The sequence below is a fragment of the Scomber japonicus genome, chromosome 8, assembly GCF_027409825.1.
Source record: "Scomber japonicus isolate fScoJap1 chromosome 8, fScoJap1.pri, whole genome shotgun sequence".
Taxonomy (NCBI): domain Eukaryota; kingdom Metazoa; phylum Chordata; class Actinopteri; order Scombriformes; family Scombridae; genus Scomber; species Scomber japonicus.
The window spans coordinates 9158758-9183508 of record NC_070585.1 but is presented as its reverse complement, the minus strand read 5'-3'; the positions used below and the strand labels follow the sequence as shown (position 1 = coordinate 9183508).

Below are 24751 nucleotides of genomic sequence, written 5' to 3'. Positions count from 1 at the left end.
CAGGCAAGATTTTTTAAGTGAAGATACAACTTCTTATGAGCGCTAAATCCCATCCCTCTTTTTGATATTTCATATATTATATTTGCTGAGGGAAAAAAAACGTATTTTAAGAGTGAGCTACAAACTATGCCTTTAACAGCAGTAAAATGAGCGCTCCCTCTAGAGAAAGTTGGACTCACCCACAATGAATCTTTAGTCTGTCTCGTCTCTTTGGAATAAAACATCACAGGCTGACCAACTGATAAAGAGACATGCTGTGATCAATTTATTGAGGTTACATTACAGGATTTCTGGGAATTTAACTTCAAACATTAAATAACTGGTTCCTGTCGGTGCTATTTGGAGGAGCCAACACGCAAAGTTGCCAAGTGCAGATTTAATCCTCAATAAACCATCGTCAGTGCAGTGCAGTGCATTCATGTGAGTGGACACACCAATAGGACACAATAGTGCCAATCAAACCTTTTTTTCTTTTTAAAGATGTTTTTCATAATTTACATGTAATTCAAAGCCATATTTACACCTATGGAGACGTTTCTTTCCCAGCAAACAACAGCAAAGGGTGTCATTTCTTAGATACAAAGTTGGCATATGCAGTATGTAACTTAAGTTACTGTTCTACTGCCACAGGGATTTGTTATTAAGCAGTTTGTATTTGTTCCAAAATGTCATAGATCATGACATGATGAGCACAGATCAAAACATCAATTTGGATATTCATATTCATGTGCATGTATATACTATTTTCAAAGGTACCACACAAGCATGATTGACAACTTCTCTTTGATTTAGTACGAGGCAATCTTGATCATAGCAATGCTCAATGACACACAACTTGTGTACCATTAAGATCAGTGTCATGCCTATCAGTTCAATTGTACATATAAAAAATAAAAACTAGGAAATTGGGAAACTGGATTCAATTTTTGAAAATTCTATTATTCATTATTCAGATAACTGTATAATGATGATTTTGGAGTCCTTTTTCTAGGTTTTCTTCTTGTGGAATGTTGGTTAGAAAAATGGAAAATCATAGATGTTTTATTTTTGTAGGTGTCTTGGGCAAGAGGACGAGGTCTAAGAGCCAAAGTGGCGCTTAGACCTCGTGTCACAAATCTGAAAGTGGGTTTAAACAGCATCAAAGCTTTCACTACGATGTCTAACAGTTTTTCATCAGTGTAAGTGGTAAAAAAAATGGAGAATCAGATCAGCTGCTAAATATTATTATTTATGTTTCCCTTTGTTCTCTCAGGCAATCTTGAACTGTGTCAGTGATCAAATCAAACAGCCAATCAAAGGTCATGGTCAGTATTCAAAATGACCAATCAAATTAGGAAAAGCCTAAGTCAACTTGCTAACACAGAGGAGTCTCTGTGCTCACAGGACTGCATTTCAGCTCGGATCACGTGTACGTGCCTGTTTTTTATGTGTGTTGGTTTTGAAACTAATTAAACACCATACGGGGTTGCTTGTCTCACCTATCATCACGCCTGCATTCAAGGATTACATCCGGTCATGGCCGCGCACAGATCCCGAGTCCCAAGCTGTTGCAGTTGTTAATTACTTGAATGTGCTGTTGAACATAGTGTTGAGCGTGTTGTGTGGAAGTATATGTTGAGATGTTTAAGAGGATTATTGCATCAGATTTTTTAGAATTAAACAAGACATGCCCTTTGTGTGTGACACTAAATTATTTGCGACATTAATCCCTACTAGACTAGACCTGAAACCATCTTCAGGTTGAAATGATCTTAGTTCATGGTGTTTCAATGAAATTAAGATAGTTTCAGTCTCAAGATGCTTTCAGAAAGCATGGCTTTGTTCTACAACCACACTCTGAAACATCACCTAGCTAGTAAATCTAGCCAAGAAAGTGAGAATATTAGTCATATGCATTTATGTAAACTGAATGCTATTAAAGGTGCAGTGTGTAGAATTTAGTGGTCTCTAGTGGAAAAGACTTGCACAAATGGGGTATAATATTCATAAATAAGCCCTTTATATTTACAGAGAGATTGGGTCTTCTTCTACAGAGGCTGACATCTTGCATCGGCATGTTTCTACAGTAGCCCAAAAAGGACAAACTAAACACTGGCTTTCGATAAGGCCTTTTGCGTTTTCAGCGAGTTTCATGGCCACTATAGGTTCTGGTGGTGGGGGTATTCAGTTAGTTGCAATCTGCAACCTAGCCGCAACTAAATCATACACAGTGGTCCTTTAAGTTTTTCTGATTTAACGTGTTACATTACGGATAAAACACAACTGCTTTTGAACTAGGTTCAAAACAGGATGAAAGAAAAGACATGAGTCTGGAGGCATCATTTCATTTGTTTTGTTTGTTTTATTGGACAAAAACGTGCACAAAATCAAAGGCTGTATCTGCCTAAGACTGTAGTTTCACCTGAGAACATGCAGACAAATTCTTACAGAGGCCGCAGCAACTGTTTTCAGTAACTGCCTCAATAAAGAGTAGAAGTACAAAGGATGGGTCACCTTTGCAGCTATGTGCAACTAGAATATATTAGTTATAGGCTCAATGATGGACAAACTTGTGCTGAAACATGTAAAGACAGATGTGAATGGGGAGTTTGTTGTAGAGGAGTGCTGAAGGATTGTCCTGAGTTGAAATGAGATATCTGCAGGATGACCACAGCATCACTACAGGACACATGTGAGGGAAAAGAGGGATTTTAATTCAGCAGCTCAGATCATACATCACTAAGCTGCTGGAACATCTACACAGAAACATTTATAGCACCAATTCATCCTGACTCACAGTGTGCATTTACCTTGGAGAGGAGATCTCAGCTAATCATCTTTACAGTGATAGTCTAATTTCTACAATATGACTTTGTTTTTTATTTCAATCTGTGCAGCGGCTGCATCTGCAAGTGTTTCTAAAGCATGGACACACTGCATAAGAAGGCTATTACATATGTTAGCCTATTTAGCTTTTTCATTGTGGGCAATACAGGAAAATCAATATATATGCCTCTCAAACTATATGATGTATATTTACATAAACACAGATGTGCACTTAGAGGGAGAAACCGCCCTCTCAGGCAGCCCAAGACATCAATAGAAATAAAACCTCATTTTCTATGATCTGATCTATCATTTTCAATTTTTGTATTGTTGTTTCCAATATTCCAAAAATAGAAAATGAGGAAAAAGACCCTCCAAAATCTTAATTTTACATCCATCTGACAAATGACAAATACGATTTTTAGAAAGTTTAATTTAATTTTCCAATTTTTATTTTTTAAATGATCTATTATGGAAGATTTCGACTGATAAACATTAACAATGACCCATTAACATATTATCATGAAAATAAACACAAAGCAAGACAAATCAAAAGACAGTAGCTCGTGCCAGAGGGGACTGCAATCTAACATGCCAAATACTGGCAAATAAGTCACATTAACTCTAAAACACAAGGAACTTGCAGATCAAGAAAATATGTCCTCATTTAGCAACAGAATGGATCAGGACACTGAAGTACTGAGTGAAACGTGTGCAGTGAGTTATACAGTTCCAGGATCTGTAGATATTTTACCTTTTTCACTTTAAAAACCTTCAACATTGTAAAAAATGTGTGCTCGTTCTAATCTACATGGGTGTTACAAAGTCTTGGGTTGTATGAACCAAATACAATTTTAGTCCTGGAGGGGGGAGCAGTGAGCGGTTAAAACCAGCAGTCTACCTTATACCCTGGGACATGTGAACTGTGAGGGGGTCAAAGATGTAGTCCAGAGCTAGACTGCAGCTTGCAGGAGTTTAGTATACAGTAGGTCTGATATGTGCACTCAGTTTTATTTTGGATCCTGTCTGCAATTTGGATTAATTGCAAGAGTCTTGTCTAGTTCAGTTCTCAGCAAAACCTGCAAACAGCAAGGCCCAGGAGTCTAGACAGATATAAATGAAACTGCAGATACAGTTTTTGGTGTTGTTCTGTGAGAGAAATGTTGCAACCATGGCAATGTTTGATGCTGCTCTGAATGTATAGTAAGTTCTTTTCTGACATTATTCCCCATTAATCAGTTGACAGAAATTTAATCAGCAACTATTTTGATAGTTAATTCATTGTAAAAGCAAAAGTGCCAAACATCCAAAGCTTTTCAAATGTGAGGATTCAATGCATGAGTGATCACAAAAACTAATGAGTGGAATATATTTGTATTTTAGACTTTTGATAACAAAGCAAGCAATGCCAAGATGTCACCATAGCTCCAAATTATCATAGGCATTTTTTAAAATAACATCTTCAGTTCATTAAGAAATTATATTTGCATTTCACAATAAATAACAATATCTCCTTTATCCTTATTTAACTGTAAACTATCCATTCACTGATATCAGAAAATGCAAAAGTAGAAATGTAGAGCTGGCTATCATCTGCATAGTCGGTGAAATGAGACCTCACAAGAAAAGCACAGAATAAGATATTTCGAGTGCCCCAAAACTACATATGTTGTCATTCCAGTGACAGACGTCCTCTAGCAGCCATAGTAACCTTAATATCGTAACCATGACAAAGTTGTGTATGGATAACTTGATGATTTAATCTTGTGGCAGCATGTACAGATGGTAAATAACGGGACCTATGACTGAACTGTGTGGCACACCACAAGAATGAAGTCTCAGTATGTTTGTTTTGTCTTTCAAAGCTGTGGTAGGACATCTTCTTCCATCAGCGTCTTTGTCTGGCCTCTCCAAGGAGTAGTGGGACATCTTTCCTCTATAGAACCTTTAGCTCTTCACGAAGGACGGATGTGATCAATGCTTCAATCCCCTTATCAGGAGAATTGTGTCTGTTAGTCAGCTTTATAAGCCTGCAGTTAATGGTGTGTGTGTGTGTGTGTGTGTGTGTGTATGTGTGTGTGTGTGTGTGTGTGTGTGCGCGCACATGTTGGAGGGGTTGATGGGTGAGATGAGAGGTGAGAAATGGTGGGGTGAGAGGTGGATAAGAGATGGAGGAGAGGGAGGCGAGAGATCAGGATGGATGGAAACAGGAAAGGAGGCAGAGCTGAGAGAGAGAGAGAGAGAGAGGAGGGAAAATGGATGGATGAGAGGAGGGAAAATAGAATAGAAAGTGTATGGAGGGAGGAGAGTGGGGGTTGGGGGGGGCAGGAGGAGAGAAGGAATGAGAAAAGATAAATGGAGGACAGGTGGGGAGCAGGATGACTTGCACACGACTCCCAGCCCCGAGAAAGAAGAAGAGGAGAAAGGAGAGACATAGAGAATAGCTTTTCCCCACCGTTCTGCCCGCAAGCCCTTCATTAACTATTCATTACCAACTCTGCACATCCTCTCTATCTATCTATCTATCTATCTATCTATCTATCTATCTATCTATCTATCTATCTATCTATCTATCTATCTATCTATCTATCTATCTATCTCTAACTTACTCTGTCTCTATGCATATCTCCATACATGTCTAGTTTTCACTCTTTTTCTGGCCTCCCTCCATTTCTCCACTTCTCTCAGTCAAACCTACTCCCTGAATCTTTCTCTCCCTCTCCCTGGCTTTCACACACCCACTCCCTTCTCTCTCTCTCTATCTCACTCTCTCTCTATTTCTCTCTCTCTACCTCTTACAAAAGGCTTGACTGTACATCTAGAGCGCAAGACAGCTTCTGTGTGTGCCTTTGGAAAAAAAAAAGCCTGATTTCTGTTGAATCTGAAGAAGGGGTGTATTTATACTTAAATAGATCTCACTGCAGCCAATAGAACAATGCACAACACCAGCGATGAGAGACAAGGTCAAGTTAGTATGTGTATGTGTTTGCGTGGCTACAAAAAAACAGAGTGGGGAGGAAGGCAATGATTTATTGACAATCACTCTCGCAACTACGTAGAGGCACATCCGCTCACGTTCGCTCACACACGCAGAATGATTGTGCTCATCAAATGTGGATGTGACAGACACACACGCACACACACACGCACACACACACACACACACAAACATACAATGTCAGATAGTCACTGCTTACAACATACACACATTCACACACACACGCATACTCATGGAAGGTTGCCCTAGGCTTGTATTGCTGCTGTGCAGAGGTTAGCTGTGTGATACTGCATGCAGGCCTGTTGTGGCTGCTATCATTCAACAACCAATGCTCATTTCTCCCTCTCTCTCTTCCCCTCTTTCTCTCTCTCTCTCTCTCTCTCTCTCTCTCTCTCTCCTCTGCTCTTTCTCAATCTTATTTTCCCCTTTCTTTCTGCCTTACATCCTCTCTCTTTCTCTATCTCCTGCTCCCTCCCTGGTTTCCATGGTGACAGCTGTGCGCTGCAGAAATCACACTGATCGGAGAATGAGATAGAAGGAGCTTCTCTCTTTATATACATGAACACACACACGCAAGCATGCAAACATATGCACACAGACACACACACACACACACACACACACACACACACACGCACACAAACACACACACACACACACACACACACACACACACACACACAGTATGTTAGCAGATTCTTCTATTATGGCAATACAGAGACACTGTCTCACACACACATACACACACATATGCACATACATCAGTTTTCTCTCCACGTCTTTGTGCATTTTATGAATGTACTGTGCTTTTTCCCTCACTATCTCACTATTCTGTCAGCTGACTCACACATACACACACAAATTCAGCCCATGTGTGCAGGCATGTTGCTGGCCATGCCTTCCCGGGGTGCCATACCTGCTTGCGAACACACCTAATTGGTTTGGCTTCCATATCACTCTCTGTTATTGGATCATGCTTAGCAAGAAATTAGATCAATTTTGTTGATGCCTGCCTTGCTGGACAGAGGGAGAGAGAGAGAGAGAGAGAGAGAGCGAGAAAGGGAGAAGGGGAGGGAGCATCAGCTGACCTTGAAAGGAGAGGACCTCTTGATGGACGGCTGACTGGAGCGCTGGTCACGTGTGATTGGCTAGTGGAGCAGGCCAGTCACAGGCTATTGGCCAGACACTGCTGTCCATTTGTGGCTCCCCTCCCCACCCCTCTGTGCTCTCACTGAGGAATTCTCCCATCACTCAGTGATACAGAAGGCTTGGATCAGCAACTTACAGTGCACACACATACACACACACACACATGCACAAGCACACACATTCAATACACGCTGACACACGCAGACAATCACACATATCCATCAGCACAGACAATAAAATGCACACGTGCGCATCTGTGCTTCACACATGATCCTGTGTGTGTACTCTCTCTCATACACACACATATTCACTGTGGGAACTGTGTGTGTGTTTTTGTGCAAACGATGTGAATCTACTCTAATTGTGTTCATGCACATGTTTCTCAGAGTCTCTCTCACTCCCTCTTTTTCTACATAACTGAGGAGGATTTGCCTTTTTAAATGTATTATCATGTTAAACCTCAACCTCACACATATTTCCGTCCATCTAAAAATTATTTCAGTTTCATCCACGATATTTTTTCTGTACTTGTTCTGAAGCAGCAGCACCAAGAAAAGACAGTTTTGCAAGTGCTTAGAATAGGTTCACAGGATGTATTAGCTTACTTTGAGGTTCTCCAGTCTATTTACTAATCATCTTACTGGTAAATACAGTTCCCCTTTTGAATTTTACAACCGTTCAAAGGTCGACATCAGACAGTAATGAAAAATGTAGAAAAATGCTGCAATGTAACAATACAGTCTTTTAAAGGACTGTGCTGATTCTAATGTGTTTTTACTGAAGTTGCTGATGTCTCTAAATGTCTACATTTAGTGTTCTATCCAATGAATCTCTTAAAAAGCCTTGCTGCTGGTCCACTCAGTCAGTTTGATCTGCCTGCTTTCTTTTGTGGCTGTCTATTTTTAAAGAATGCTATTTTTAATATACAGCGCTAGTCAAAAAATATGGACACACTCTCATTCAAGGGAAGGTGTGTCCAAATTTTTGACTGGCACTGTAAATCTAGTATGTGGAATAAAACGTATATATTTGTATGTATTCATTAAAATAGTAACCTCTCTGATATTTAAATGTTTATACACTCGGGTCTATTTTTTGTCCTGCAGTGGGATCCTTGCACTGTCTTACATGTGATTTGGGAGATTAATGCAGTGAAAATGAGGCTATGATATCACATATAAATATCAATTTAATGACTCATTTAAAACATCAATGTCCAACATCCTAATGTACCGTATAGGTGCTAACATGTTTCTAGTGTAGACCTTGAGACCTTCAAAATAAATTCCTCCTCGGCTTTTATGATTTTGTTTTGAAAGATCCAGCAGCAGCAGAAAGGTTATACATGTGTCCTACAGCTTTTAAACCTAAGAGGATCTGTGATTAAGGATTCAACCATTAAGAATAAACCCATTTAAAAATCCAGTTGTCATTTATAAATTAATCATCATATCTAAAATTAGGTCATTGAAAGTCTGGAAAAATCAATCATCTTTAAATTTAATTTGGAATTAATGCACTGGCGCATTAGAGTAAAAGGTATTTGATGATGATGAGTAGTCATTTTGATGTAAAATAACAATGCAGTAACACACACATAGTATATCCACACAAGGGGCAGCTACATTCTCCCCATTACTGCATGAGTCATTTTGAAAGGACAAACTCATGAGGATGTTTGTACCAAAGTCACAAGAAAAATAAGGTCAGATGTTAAAAATGGGTTAAAAGCAGAGAGGGAATTTGTAGTGATTCAATCAATCCGACACTGTCGCATCCATGAAATTTGGATGTCGTCTCCATGAAGGGTAATTTCCTTCTGGTTTCAGCTAACTCTCCCAGGCCTGAAAAAAAACTCCATGTTGCCTGAGGAGAGCATCCCAGAGAGGAATGAGCTCATCGGAAACTGGGTTCACCACTCACAGCTGCTTCAGGCTGACTTCCACCACTCATTTCCACACACACACACACACACACACACACACCATAAAATACCAGTCTTACTTCAGACTCACCAGGTGATCAGTCTCATCTGGTTGGTTGTTAAGTGGAGATGCTGTGATATTGGCCACAGTGCAAAAAAATATAAATCTGAAAAACATAGTGTGGAGCCTATGAGTCAAATTCTTCTCAAATGAAGTTAAACAATGAGTCTGTAGCCATAGTAGCCATATGTTTAATGGACAGATGAAAGAGTGATATAGATTGTCTTATCTAACTAAACTATTTTGAATATAGAAAAAGTAAATACACCCTTGTTATCGTGCTATGACTGCAGATATGTTGGGTACAATATATCAGGATTTTGCAAATATGTTCATTGATAATGTTACTTAATGATGTTGATGAAAACTCAACCTGAGTAACATGGCATTCTCCCAAAAATGTGTTTGCTGTTGTAGATTAACAGTGTATAAATACAGTTTCTAGGAGAATTGCTGAAAAAAGCAACTCAGTATAAGAAGATTGACAGTTTGTCTGAGGAAGGAAGTTCAAATGTTTGAAAGCAGCTGAATCTCTAATACTGAGGAGCATATAATTACATTTGAACACATACAAAATGTGCTGATAATCACAGTCTGGTGATTCATAAACTTGAAAAAGATCCGAGGGAGGATTTTTTTTTTTTTTTTTTTCATTTAGAGTGGCCATCTTGCTCTGGTTACACAGTTATATATGCACAGAGAGACAAGCTGCGTCGTGACCCTGCAAATGTGACTAAACTGACCACTACAGGTAGTTTGGAGGGATTGATTCATAGTGTGACTGTTTTTTTGACTGTTATTTAACACTGGATGTATGCACAAACTGGCTATCCACTCCTTCACCTCCCATGTGCCTTAACCTCCTACTCATGTGTGTGTTTCGCCAAGCTTCAGAAAAAAATATTCCAATCTGCAGAGACCTAAATTTCATTTTAACACCTCACTCTCTTTCTCCCACACATTGTAAATGAACTCCTTGGTTTTGGAGAAGTCACAGCTATCATTCCTGTCTGGTTTTAACATCAGTTGTGTTGTGGTGTTTCATGTGCTGCCTCGCCACAGTGACATGATGCAAATATGTTGACTGCTGTTGTTTGTATTGTGAACTTTGTAGAGTAACACCTTGATTCATTCAGACTTTAAAAGGAAACTGGGCTCAGAGTCTTTGCAACATGTTCTATGTACGTATTTGATTGCACTCTGTTGTTTTTTTCCCCTTGCTATATTTCCTTTCCTTTGTTTGCTGGCATTTCTAGGTAATTTACTGTTGATTATTTCTAATGTATTTACTGACTGTGAAGCACTTGGTAACTTGCTTTTGAAAAGTGCAATACAAACAAAGACAAAAGAAGATTATTCTCTGAGGTATTTTGTCATTGTGAGTCTAAATGTCAAGTCCATACTGCTGGAATTGGCCTAAAGTCGCCCCTCCCACAATGAAATCTCATCTCTTCTCCACATATGGTACATTGTTATTAGATTACAGTTCCCATGATTTCCTCGTCGTCTGCTGCGAAATATTCAAAGCAAAATGCAAGATGAACACAGCAAGCAGGCTGCTCATTGTCCTCTGGAAAACTATTTGTCATGACTGGAGTAAAAGAGAGTAATCTGGGCAAAATAATAAAGATTCCTGGTAACTCATCCTTGTTTTATATGAGTTACATACACACTGTTTATTGGAATTACTTCCAGCTAGCACCATCCTGAAATAAGGCCTAGAAAAAGGTCAGCCTGGTAGGGCTGTTGTTGCATTCGTTCCATCCTGGAGTAGCTATATGGCCTACTGAATGTGATTAAAATCATATAATATGTCATTTTTCCTTTTAAGCTACATTTAATGAGGTAGTTTATTGTAACAGCAACAGACAACCACAAAAAACACAATAGTTGATTTTGATTTTAAAGCAGCATTCATTTTTCCTTTTTTTACCACCTGGGGGCAGCAGAACAAGCTGTTAACATAACATTGACATACTATCACTGCATGAAGTTGATATAGTGAGCATGTTAGCAAACACGTGCCGGTTAACTCATCCACTAGCATTTATTTCGAGGCTACCTGACTCATATTGACTCTCCTAGTAGCTCCTTTTTGGTCTCCACCGACCCCTGAGAAAGATATTTGGCTCTTTTTTAGCTTCTAAATGATCCACTGTGCTCACCAGCTAGTTAATAATTTTGTCTGAGAGTGAAGAGCTGTTCTACTGAAAAGACTTACCCAAAATAGTAAAGTTATCAACCATAAAACCAAAACAACAAGCTTAAAGACACTGAAAGGCTATGTGAAGCTAATGGTAACTGCAGAGCGAGATAGTATTAATGCTGAGTGACCACTTTAATATTAAACAGTTATTTGATTCTTTGTGTATAGGGTTAGGGTCCCAGCATGTCATCTTTTTCTAGTGAACTGAGCACTGAGGAAAGAAGTTGTCCAAGACAGTCTAGATTCAAACAGTGGGTCGAGTCCTAATTGTGACATCTGGAGCCTCGTCCAAGAAAATACCAAAAATAGCAGGCAAATTATTCCAAAAAAGATATGGTGACAGTGACACTCAGCGCTATTCTTCAGTATAACTCATTACAAGCCAGGAGCCATGGAGACAGAGACAGCATCTGGTGATGTTGAGATGATTTACGTTGGTGTGAGCTGGAATTATATATCAACAGTGTTTGTCGAGTCTGTGACAAGACTAAATCTCACAAAATGTGAGAGCTGGATTTAAGGATGTGTTGTGAGTCTAAAAATCATACCTAAATCCTACTTACGTAACTGCGAGCTGCTTAGATGGTACTTCATGGGTGATCTTTTTTTTTTAGCGCCATTGAAAGTTTTCCCCTACGTTGAATTCCACCTCTGTAATGTTCTGACTTTCCTGCTACCGTTTGTGGCTAATCAGCCCCAAGCCCAGTGATTCCTACTGAAGATAGAAATCTTTAAAAATGTGTCACCAAACATAGTCTCCCTTATTAAAAAAAGGCTAACTAATTCTATGAAACAGCTGGGCACTGTGGATTTGAGCAAACGTTACTCATACAGGAATAAATGGAGAGTTTTCGGTGGACTATTTTCAGCAGCAGATTAATTCATATTTGGTGGGTTAGTGAGTATTTACGGCAACAGGACGGTGTGTGTGTACATGATGCACTCAAAATAAACTACAGTGTGTGTGCTGTGTGCTCAGGGTAATGAGGGAACATGTAACCCAGTGCAATGGTGTGGCTCATTGATGTACTTTTATAGTTTAAGACATCAATGAAACTCTGTGGCACAAAGGATGATGTATCCGGCTGTGGATACAGACCAACATTCATTGTTGTTTTAGGCCTTTACTTTTGGATTTGAACCAATATAGACTTCTGTCCTTATCATGGAGGAAGCAGTGGTGTTGCATTTTTTTTTTTTGGTGGAAGCAGCAGTGGGAGGGGGGGGGGGGGGGGCTTAGCCAAGAACAGTTTGTCTTGTTGCTCAAAGGCATATGCCAAACTAAGAGCTGGTATTTGATCTGTTATTTTGTAATTATTAAGTTGACTTACAACAACATGAAAAATACAGTAGATGTTTTAATCTCATTCACACATTTTTCTGGCTCCATTTCTGTGGATATGTATACACAGTACATATACAGTAACTGCAATCTCCTCAGTTCATGTTTGGATGAGGACGTTAGTATCAAATCATCTGCTTCTCTCTCTTCAAATGTTGTCTGTTACTCCCTGCTGTCCAAAATATCTAATGAAAGCAAAATGCCATAATAAGTTAATATAATATGCTTAATTAATATAATAACTTCTTACTATTATATATAATAATATATTATTATAATACAACTAAAATCACCTTATCTTGTACATTGAGAGACAATCAAAACAGAAGTCAAATTGCCATTAGATTCACAGGATGTTCAGCATGAGATATGTATGTTGTATAAAGACACAGATGTAACTACAGAACATCTGCAGTGTCTACTGTATGTATAGTACAGTGTATGAGGAGTGAGTGGAAGGATGCAGCAGTGCTGTGAGGAGCTGTGGGCCTACAGTGTATAACAGTTGCCTCGCAGTTGATCAAGCGTGTGGGTGTGTGTGTGTGTGTGTGTGTATGTGTGTGTGTGTACGCCCTCGTGTTAGACCCATGTTTGTGCTCACACGTGTATAAGACTGTACACTGTGTGCCTTGTTTGCTGTGTATATGTGTGTGTGTGTGTGTGTGTATAAATGTTACTATATGGTGCTCAGTTGTCTCTGTGCTTTAGCTTCTTGTGCTTTTGTTGCCTGCGCTGGTGTCAGTGATGCAGTCTGTGGTAGTTTTTAAGGAGAGAAGAGAGAGAGAGAAACTCTCCTGAGACCGATGAAGCACACATGCGCGCACACACACACGTACACACACACACACACACACACACACACACACACACACATACACATACTGCTCCATAGTGAAATTCTACCGCAGAGAGTTTCTGTAGAAAGATTTTTTTTCTCTATAAGCTTTCAGTTTGTGTTTGCTTTTCAGGATTCAGATCTTACTTAAGTGCTTTTCTAGGGTGTGTGTGTGTCTGTGTGTGTCTGTGTGTGTCTGTGTGAGTGTGTGTGTGTGTTTGTATGTGCGTGTGCGCGCATGTCAAATACCATTGATTTTCTCTGTTCTTTATCTGTCTCTCCTGTAAACTCTGACCTGCTGCCTTAGGTTTTGACCCTGACATCTGAACTCTCACTAACAGATTTTAATCAGCCTCACACATACCCCCCCCCCCCCCCCACACACACACACACACACAGATACACACTCACACAATAAAACAGATTAATTGAATGCCTGTAATTAATTTCAATAATACAAGCTTTGATTTTCTTTCCATGCTTCCCCCCTTCCTCCCTTTCTCTGTCTCTGTCCAGCCTCTGCTCCTAAGCTGCGGGTGATGCAAGACCAGTCTCTGATGGAAGGGAAAAAGCTGTACTTGAAGTGCGAGGCGTCGGGGAATCCCAGCCCTTCCTTCCGGTGGTACAAAGATGGACATGAGCTTCAGAAAGGCAGAGACCTCAAAATAAAGACTAACAAGTAAGTCTCTATAAACTGATATTTTCCTTAATATTCAAACTCCACACTCACATTTCTTTTAAAAAGAAGGATGACTGCTTCCTCAAATAAATGTTGTACAGTACAAACTGCAGTGGGTTGCAGCATGCAGTTCTGTTTTGGTGACGCTGTGGCTCTGGTGGAAAAACTGGACTTTTACTTCCTGTTTTTCTGACTTCCATAAATATATAACCAGTAAACAAGACTGTGGCAACTACTGAAGAAACCAAGGTCATGTCCCCACTGTAATATTTGTGGGGATTTAAAGGTGCATACAGTAGATTGGACTTTGTAGAAATGGAATACAATATTCATAATTATGTTTTAATTAGTGTATAATCTGAAATCACCTGAAAATAAGTATTGTGTTTTCATTACTTTAGTATAAGCTGTTTTATCTACATAGGGAGCGGGTCCTCTTCCACGAAGACCGCCATGTTGCACCGCCATGTTTCTACAGTAGCCCAAAACAGACCAAACAAACAATTGTAGGTTCACCTATACATTTGGAAGGGGAGGGTGAGGGAAGGGGTATTTATTTGTTTTCAATCTGTAACCTCACCACTAGAAAACGTACATACTGGTCCTTTAATAGGGTGCATTGACCCCAGGAGGAGTTTTTATTCTATGATAATCCACATATTTGACATGTTGGGTTTTTAAAGGGAACACTTTAAAGTCTTGGGGAGCGTTACTACATATGTGTAAAATGTTATTTAAAAAAAAAAAAAAACTTTAATATCTCTAGCTACAGCTGTACGAAATCTGATACACTTCCTAAAGTGATGTCACACCCATACATGTCAGCATATTTTTTTAATTTTTCATCATTATCTTTCATTATTACTATCTAGCTTTTCTGATATGGGGAAAATTATAATTCCACCACAATTACATGGAGAAAAAAACAGTATTTAGACCATATTATTTAGAGATAACATTAACATAATCTTGTGTAATTGGGTTGAATTACCCAACTAAACCCAACATTATTGGTTGACTCAGCCAATACAAGTTGAAAAACAGTAGATTGAGCCGCTACTAAGACACAGTTTTCAAAAATGTAGTTTAGTATTAAATATAGTAAGTGCAGATATTCACACATTTACTGTACATAAATACAGACGAGCGATGGAATGATTAATCAAGTAGTCGATTATGATAAAGTGGCATAACAATAATTCTAACAATTGATTATTAGTGAAGTAGTTGATGAAGCAAATATTATAAGCGAACATTGCTGGTTGTCACTACTGCTATTTTCCTCTTGTTTATATACAGTAATTGAAATTTGTCCTACTGGTCAGACAAAATGCAAAGAGTAGCGATTTCTGGCACAACTTCACCTACTTCCAGGTGAATGAAGAAGCAAAGAAGTCAAAATCTCAAATTGATTTGTAGTTTTTAGAACAGCTTTACTGTGAAACTAGTGTGCCTTGGTTTGTGGTCGACATCTGATGAAGGCGACAATCCAAAATGTTGGTTTCATAAGAAAGTTGTTCTTCTTTACTACAAGCGTCATTTGGACAAAACAATGTCACCTTTTATTATGAGGAATTACAGCATGAAGGACATTTGTGAACACTGTGGCATGTTATAGATTATACTATTAAACAGTTAATTGAAACTAATAATTGACAAAATAAGATATTAGAAATAATTATAAGTTGAAAATCAGCCTGACTAAAGACACAATAAGAAAGTTAAAGATACGAATGACGTCCTCTTATTTATTGTTGTGTAGCAATATTAGGTTTGTGTTTCACTTCAGGTTCTGATCAAATGTAATTTCCCCCTAAAACTGATTTTTTTTGTCTATTTCCTACTTTGAAGTATCTGTCCTGTGGTTTGTGTTTTATCAGTTACTGCATTGTATTTCTTGTAACTGATTTCTGTAATCCTGTAAAGAGTAGATCTCTGGTTTGAATTTAATTAGTACTCTCCATTAGCTTTGCTGGCCAACCACCATGAACATGTGTATGTAACAATTGTTCATTTCTTTCTTGTCTGAGCTGGAAATAAAAAATTACATTTTGGGTCCAGTTAGTGACGCGTGTGCTCCTTTTTCGAAACAACAGCAACTGACACCGTCTTTTTTATCTGCTCTGTATCACTCTGTCTCTCGCCCTCTTCTTCCTCTGCCTCTCTCCTCTTCACTGAAGAAAAAACTCTAAGGTGCAGATCAGTCATGTCCGTGTGGAAGACTCTGGAAACTACACCTGCGTGGCTGAAAACTCACTAGGACAAGAAAACGTCACGAGTATAATCAGCGTGAAGTTCTGTGAGCAACGACACATCCATATCTACATCTGTATATATCTGTGTTTTTACCTTTTTTTCTACCTCTCTTTTTCTGAAAAGCTGGAACGTGATAGTGTTTTGGCTGGTAGATTATAATGTTTTAATAAAGATATGAGAGCTAATTGTTAACATTAAGTATCTACACCTCTGCACAAAGATTTGACATTACACCTACAGTATGTCTACACTCAAGAGTCACTAAATATAAAGGCTTTTTAAAAGATGGAGAATCTTAATTAGCGTATATGGGGATAGGAGAATTGGTGTATCTGACTGAACCTGATTCACTTTACTCACAAAAACCAACAGCTGTGAGCCCAACAAGTAGATTTGTCACACTGTTTTGTTTTTTTTAATAAATGTACTGAAGCAAAGTGAGTGGGAAGGTGAGGTATGGTATCTGAAGTGGTACAGAGCCTGCCAGTAAAATGTGAACACCTTGTTACGTGACAGTAGCAAAGAGATGACAGCATATTTTGTCGGATCTATTTCTTGTCTGTGTGTCCTTGTCGTAGCGACCACCACCACCCCGTCTCCGGGTGTGAGTCACGCCAGGCGCTGCAACGATTCGGAGAAGGCCTACTGCGTCAACGGAGGAGACTGTTACTTCATACATGGTATTAACCAGCTGTCCTGCAAGTAAGTTGGTAGTTCAATCGGCCCTCGTTCCCTCGATCATCACCGTGTAGTCGCTTCCCCGGTCTCTCCTCCCTCCCTATCTCCCTCTCTCTTTCTGTCTGCCTCTCTTTGTCTCTCTCAGGTCTCAGACACTGTGTTTGTGTAACTGGTCACTGCACTACCTTGTCTTCAGTCCCCTGGTTATACCCTCCCCACATACACACACTTACAGCCACCTAACCACAGACTTGTTGTTTTCAATTTTTACCAATAGTCACACAAAAAAAGGATTTTTGCAGAAATAGATTCACAGTTACACACATTATGTCCATGTGCATTCAAAAAAGTGTTGTATCTTACTCAAAGAAGATTCATTTGTGACAGGCACACCTCAGAAAATGCTTCTGGTAACACATATTCATGAACAAATTTAAGGTATTTCAAATTTTATCAGTACCAGTGAAAAGTTTGGACCTACGTCTCCATTCTCTTGTATGAGAAAGTGTATCCAGATTTTTGACTGTTAACATATTTATATCATATGTGTAGTATATGTCTTTTTAGGTAGTTGCATTTTTTTTTTTTTTTGCTCTTACATATAGGTAGGTAGGTTGTGTAGGGTAAAGATATAGTGAAAGTAACAGCTCCAAATCTTGGTAATCTTGCTGGTAAGGGTCAAAACAAACAGAACATCAGCACTCGTAGATTGATAGTCGTCTTATTGCAGGCAAAAATAAACGCATTTTACCTAGAAGTCAACATATTTTATATATTATATATCAGCATTTCTATTGTGCATGAGCGAAAATGTACTCTTGCAGTGTGTGTAGAATGTAGCATTTTTGTAGCCAGGTACTTTTTGTAGTTAACCGTAAGCATACTGAAAGGTTCTGTCATGAAGAGCTGCATTCGTCTTAAGCTAGCAATAGCCTTGATAACAACACATTGATTGGGTGACAGACATACATAGAAATCAATAGTGAATTCAGAAGGATGGTTTATTTTTTGTATATTTGGTTAAGTTTTAATGAGTGGGACAGATAAGGACTATTTGATACATAATGTTGAAAACTGGGACATTATAGTTTTTTACAGATATTTGTCAGGACTAGGTCACCCAGCTTGAAACTGGGACGATCCTGGACAAACTGGGATATCTGGTCACTGTATGCTTGTGTTCTCCTTTAACCTCTTTTTTTATTGTTATGTACCACAACACCAAGGCAAATTCCTTGTATGCACAAACCTACTTGGCAATAAACCTGTTTCTGATTCTGGTTTGCGTTTCTATTTATAAAATCGGCCTCTTACTCTGTTCTTTTAGATTCCTTCACCATTAAAGTTATTTGATTAACAGTAATAATGAGTCCCACCTGTTTTAGATAAGAAGTAATCAGCAGTACTAGCAGTTCGGATTTGACCTGTTATCTAAGTGCTAGTGGAACTCAATGGAAGCATGATTAGCATTATCATCATCAAAGACAATGCTACGGTTCCGTTTAAAAAAAATATATATATATATATACATACATAAATATATCTGTCAGTATTTTTGTTTTTGAAAACACAGTTTTTGCTAACATCAAACACTTTCAAGAAGTACAGCAGACTTTGTCTTTGTTGGTTCATGCTAGGTTAGCAAACAGGTAATCTGTGTAAAACGACATTAAAATCTACTTTTGCTTACCCTGTAATTAAAAAAGGTGAAAACAGGGTGTCCATCTGATGTCATATATTAGCTGCATCACTGCTTACAGTTAGTCTTTTGGTACGTAACCACACAACACTTTAAATGCTAAGGGCAGCCAATAAAGCAAAGAGGACAAAGGAGTTCAAGAGAGACTTAAATAGTTTGAAATATACTGTTATATGTTTGGTTATAATTTTTATGTACACTTGTTTACTATGATTTTAGCGTAATATTCAACGGTACACTTGTTATTTAACTACAGCAATGCTAACCCCAACATTAACACCCAACATTGCACATCTGTAATACTCTCATATACCAAGTTGAATATTACTTTTAGTTTAATGTTAATACAACTTAATTACATTAATGTTAGAATGTCTTACGTAGGAGTATGCAGTACATTGTAGTGTGCAGATTTAGCCTTGAACCAACAGTCAAAGAACCACATACTGGACGTCAGGAACATCATTTTGTATTATACTGCATTTTTCCTCAGATAGAATCTGTAATAAAATATTTCAAACCATTACAGTATCTGCTGACATATAAACATATAGCCTTTTTGTTTTTTTACTAAGGCAATCATAATTAAATATGATATTTGCAGATTTAGTGCATTTTTCATACTTGTGCTTTCAGTCCAAACACATTCAGCAGATGCTCAGCTACTGTACTGGGATAGTACCAGTAAGACATACACAGCTCAGCCCTGACAGCAAATATCTTCTTCCCCTTTCCTCCAAATATATCTTTTCTTTTTCTCCCCCTTTTCATGACAAGTTGCTTTTGAAATGTAGAAAAAGAGTTTGCTCCTCATACTAACCACACAGTTCTTCTTCTTCTCGTGTTGTTTGAAATAAACTGTTAATGTAAAATATATCACTTCCTGTGAGTGGGATGATTTTCCCAGGAAGGAAATACCAAACTGGTAGGTGTTTGGAACAGCAACTGCAAAAAAAAATCTTCATGATCTGGATATCGGATGAGTCACTATTTAGTCAACTAATTAGAGAAAAACTGAAAAACAGTTGCAAATTACAATTAAAGTATACAACAATCCGCATCATTAAAACCAAAGTTGACTTTAATATTAGGTCTGCATTGCCAAATATATTGTAATAGCAGACTCATTTCATAATAGTATAGTAGAAGTGGCGTACATGCATTTGCCACCAAATATTAACCTAAGTTGTTTTCCACTTATTGCAATGTATGATTTCTTACATGGAGGTTGTAATTCTTAAGTTCCAATTTGCCATACATGCTGGGTCATTTTGTAGATGTGTAAGAAACACTTCCCCTGACAGTGTGGATAACAGATGGTGTGTATAGTCGTGCATGTTGTGATGCTTCCTGTACGATTGAATGTATCTGCTAGAAATCCATCCTCAGATCCTTTGGTGTATGTTCCAGATTTCTTTGTTTCTTCATTTCCATCTTTCTCTCTCTGTCTCTCTGTCTCTCTCTCTCTCTCTCTCTCAGTACATCTATCCTTCGCTCTCTGTCTCTCTGTCTCTCTTCCTCAGTATATCTATCCTTTGCTCTCTCCCTTCTCTCTCTCTCTCTCTCTCTCTCTCTCTCTATCTCTCTCTCTCTCTCTCTCTCTCTCTCTCTCTCTCTCTCTCTCTCTCTCTCTCTCTCTCTCTCTCTCTCTCTCTCTCTCTCTCTCTCTCTCTCTTTCTCTCTCTCTCTGCCTTTCTCTGTCTCTCATCTGATAAACCTTCCGGTCATTGCTGAAGGATAAATCAGGATTTTTTTTTTTACATGGTGCTGACAAGCAGAAAACTTTGTTCGAGAGGCTGCATATAGACATTACGAGCTGCGTATAGAGCAATTTAGGGGTGCAAAATGTGCAAAGTGCAGGACTGCACAACCGTCTGTGTATGATTGTGCTACATATGATCACACTGCATATTTAAAGAAGCTACAGCAAGCTAGCAAAGAAGAGTAGCCAGCAGTTTCCAGAGAGTTACTGTAGCTTCCCGCTTCGTCATCCTTTGTTGGCCTGTCTGTTTGAGCCAGTGGATAACAGGATGTAAATAAGACTGCTGTCTGTCGACTGTCTACGCTGTCTGTTCACTTCAGAGATATATAGACCCCCACTCATACCCGTGAGCTGCACAGTGGCTGCAAACCAGTGCACTGCACAGCACTGGCAGGCAGTGATAACTGTTAATATCCTGAAATGTGAGGTGATATTTGCTAAACTCCTTCTTGCCAACCATGGAAACATATAATCTCCTCCTCCCTGAAGGGGAAAGTAAATGCTGCACTGCAAAATGGAGTCTGTAGGTGAAAGTGGAGGACGGCACATACAGAAAGGCACCCTGGCTAAAACAGAGTGTGGAGGTTAAAGTGGAGATGAGCACATACAAACATTCCCCCTGGCAAGCTGTTGGCCGGTTAAAGCTCGATTGTGTCTTGCTTACTGAATGCTTCTTTCAGTCTATGCTGTAGTTTTACAGATAGATAGCTCTGATTAAACTGATTGGTTTAGACAACATAAACTTTGTTGCTAAACTACAGTCTGTCAGCCACCAGAGCACATTAGCTCCTGTATTCCCAGCTATAGGTTGAAAATGCCAAATTTCCCCTCATGGATCAATAAAGTTCATTTAATCTAATCTAATCTGCAAATACCACAAGTTCAGGCTAGTATTGATGTCTGAACATAATGTCCATGGCTGCTGGCTGCTGTGTGTGTGTTTTTTTTTTCCTTTTAAATTTGATGACCGTTTGTATAATGAATGTAACAAAATGAATCACACAGGCTTTGCTTTCATTCAGATGGTTGGAACAAAAGGTGTGCTGGCTTTTTTCCCCTGTGCTCGTTCTCATGGCTGAAAGAACAGTGCAGTTAGGGGAAAAAAAGAGAAAAGCAAGCATGGGCAGATAAAGGGTAGAGTGAGGAGGGGGAATAAGAAGCAGAAGGAGAGAGAGAGAGAGAGAGAGAGAGACAGAAGAACCAAAAGAGGAAAAAAAAAGATATACAGTAAAAGCTCTGTCGGCATAGGGCTGCTTCTGCTCTGTGTGTCTCCCACCTCTCTCTCTCTCTCTCTCTCTCTCTCTCTCTCTCTCTCTCTCTCTCTCTCTCTCTGCTCTATTTATAACTCTATGGGAAATTGCTGAGTGGGCTCTTCCGAGGGTTTTTGCTGTAATTGATTCAAAATGCAAGTTGTCTCTTTAGTGGTGAGAAAGAGGAGAAAAGGATACCCAGTCAGTTTTATGGACAGTATATGCATGAGGGTAAGATGAAGGTCTTCACATTTTAAACTGGATGTATGTTGACCAGATTCTACATCCCCGCAATAAATACAGCGCAGTTATTACTCTGGGTGGCTGAAATTGCCATAAAGCTGCTATAATGACTGTAATGAGGCCACACCCTTAATATCATTACACTGGGGTTCATCAATTGTTGTGATTCATGTGTAATGTGCATTACACTTTAATCAGATTTACTATAACATACATACTTTTCATTTGACTGCAGTAAAATGTGATTTACCATCAATTACAGCCATAAAAAGATGAAATCAATTATGGCTGGGTAAAAGCTACGACACCCATTATAACGCACTATTAAAGACATCTGAGAATCTGAAGCACTCTTTCAGAAAGATTGCTTTTTCTCAAGGACATCAATTAAAATGAGGTCATGTGTTGTTTCATTTAGACTAGATAAGAATGAATAGACTAGAAAAGGAAGGCAGTATCAGTAGTTTGCATCAAAAATAACAATATTGTGGACTATGCATGTGTTACATATATCAATTTTCCGGTTACTGCGATGCAGCGAGGAACCTACTTGTTAGTTTCAGTGTTGTGAGTTTGATGGCTGATGCCAGAATATGAATCATATTCAGCCCCTGGTATCGCTGACAGCTTGCCACCCATCCAGAAACAAAACACCACATTGCGCAGCTGCATGTAAACTGCTGCTGTTATTTATGCCCAAGAAATAAACCTATTCCAAACACTTTCATACTCACACACTGTGGAGGGATTTCTCTGTGGTGGTGTGTGTGTGTGTGTGAGTGAGTGTGAGTTTATGTGTGCTCTTGTATTTCTGTCCTCATAAGAAAATACAAGTTAAATTTGAGAGTGTTCCATTTTTGTATTTGTCATAAGGTTATTTGGGCAGGTCCTAGTTTTTTAAAGCTTAGTTTATGGGGCCCGGTTTACATTTTGAGATGGGTTACCAGGTTTTCCCAACAAAATACAAACACACACACACACAGAGCTGGAATATTGTTTTCAATGGAGAACGCAGCTCCACTCTGCTAAACTGCTGCATGTTTAAACAGAGCAGTCTGCATATACTGTAGATCCTGCTGCGTTTTGCACCCCACATTTCAGCTTCATTAAAATTTGACCTCAAAATACAATGACCTCTGTAAAGCACATCCAGTGACGTTCTAACTACCTGTGTTTTTGTTAGAGCTATACCTCTGCACTGCATCATGTAGATACAGTTATACAGCAGAGCAGTTATACACCCTGTTTCTTTAGATATTCTTCATATTCTGATTCAAATGAAGCCTGACAGCAACCTCTAGTTGAGTGATGCTGCTTTGTACATTAATAAGATAATAATAATAATAATGATTTAGTACATTATTCATGTCAAATATTTTAAATCTGCATTAAAGCTGCTTTAATCAATAGTCTCATACTGGATGGGTCAGTGTGATGTGAAAAGGTCACTGACTGCAGCTCCCCACAGATCTATAGACTATTTTAGTGTCCTTTAGCTCATAGTTTTAATTTTCCAACACTCAGACAGCTGTTTCCAGTGAAGATGCTCTGATAAAGCCACTGTTAGCTACATGCCCATCACCAAACAACAAAGTGAGCAACTAGCTTGTGAACAAAGTGAAACATTTAGCAGCTAAGAGAACAAAACAGAGCTAAAAGAAGAGTGAATATTTGCCAGGTGGTCAGAAACAAGACTCCTAATGCATGCTTCTTTTCTGCTGAATGTGTAAGTAGGCAACTGTTAGCTAGCACGTTAGCCGTATTAGCTTTACAAGCTATAATATGTCAATGTTGTGTTTAGTGCTTGTTCTGCTGTCCCCAAGTGACCAAAACAAGTCAATTTATGCTCAGAAACAAAATCTTTTGCACTGTTGCTTAACAAATCCAGGCTAACATGTTATCCAGTTTAACCCTCCTATTGTCTTCTTGTCGACCGTGCAACTTTCGGCCTCCAGGGTCAATTTTGACCCAGTCTGGTCAGTCGTAAATTATCACCCAATTCAGTATTAGACATTTTAGCCAACTTCATTCTAACTAATTACCCCAGGTTTTACACATATGTTTTGGAAATTATAGTCAATAGGCCTCATCCAAGTTAAATTATACCTCATGTTTGAGTTAATGCCTATTGTCCTCATGGGTCAAAATTTACCCAAGGGTTGAATGATCTTGTTTACAGTCACTTGGGTGGGTTTACTTGTATATCTTATGCAGTATTTAAATGTAAACTGTTAAAGCTAAAATAGTGCTCTAAAAGTTTTTATTTCAGAAATGTTAAATCTTTCAACATTTTCAGTATAACGAGTAATGATTGGGCTACGTCAAGGTAATGGATGTTCATTATGAATCAAATATCCTTATATGTTTTCTTTTGCTTTGGTTTTATTTCTTCAGGGTTTTGGTTAGCGGTTAACAGACACATGCAGTGAATGACAGTCTAACCAACTACAAGGCAACTGTTGGTGCGTGTGTGTTTGTGTGTGTGTCTGTGCTCGTGCACATCTGTGTTTGCGTGTGTGTAAGGGGGTTGGAGGCTTTATGAGTGCAAGTTTGACCCCCTCCTACTTCCTGCGCCACCATCACATGACCCTCATGACTGTGATGATGTCTTAACTGTAGCGGTGATGTCATATTGATGGCGGTGATGTCACGGTATGCGGGTCATCTCTCTCTCTCTCTCTCTCTCTTTCTCTCTCTGTACTCGGTGGATTGTGCTGTTTCTAACCCCTCATTCTCTCTGCTCTCTTATGTCTCCTTCCTTCCCTTCCTCCTTCTCTTGTCCCCTCTTTCTTTCTCTATCTCTGTCCTTGTGTATTTCTCCTCCTCTTTTTCCTCCTGTTTTACCCCCTCTCTTCCCTCTGTGT

General features: G+C 38.9%; 1 protein-coding gene across 1 annotated transcript in view; it reads left to right on the top strand.

Annotated features, from left to right (window-relative positions):
• Nucleotides 1-24751, top strand: part of nrg2b (neuregulin 2b) — a 47472-nt gene that overhangs the window by 9260 nt on the left and 13461 nt on the right. Inside the window, exons 2-4 of the mRNA XM_053323966.1 lie at nucleotides 13837-13999; nucleotides 16180-16298; nucleotides 16834-16957. Coding sequence (XP_053179941.1) covers nucleotides 13837-13999; nucleotides 16180-16298; nucleotides 16834-16957 — 406 coding nt within the window. The remainder of the gene's footprint in view (nucleotides 1-13836; nucleotides 14000-16179; nucleotides 16299-16833; nucleotides 16958-24751) is intronic.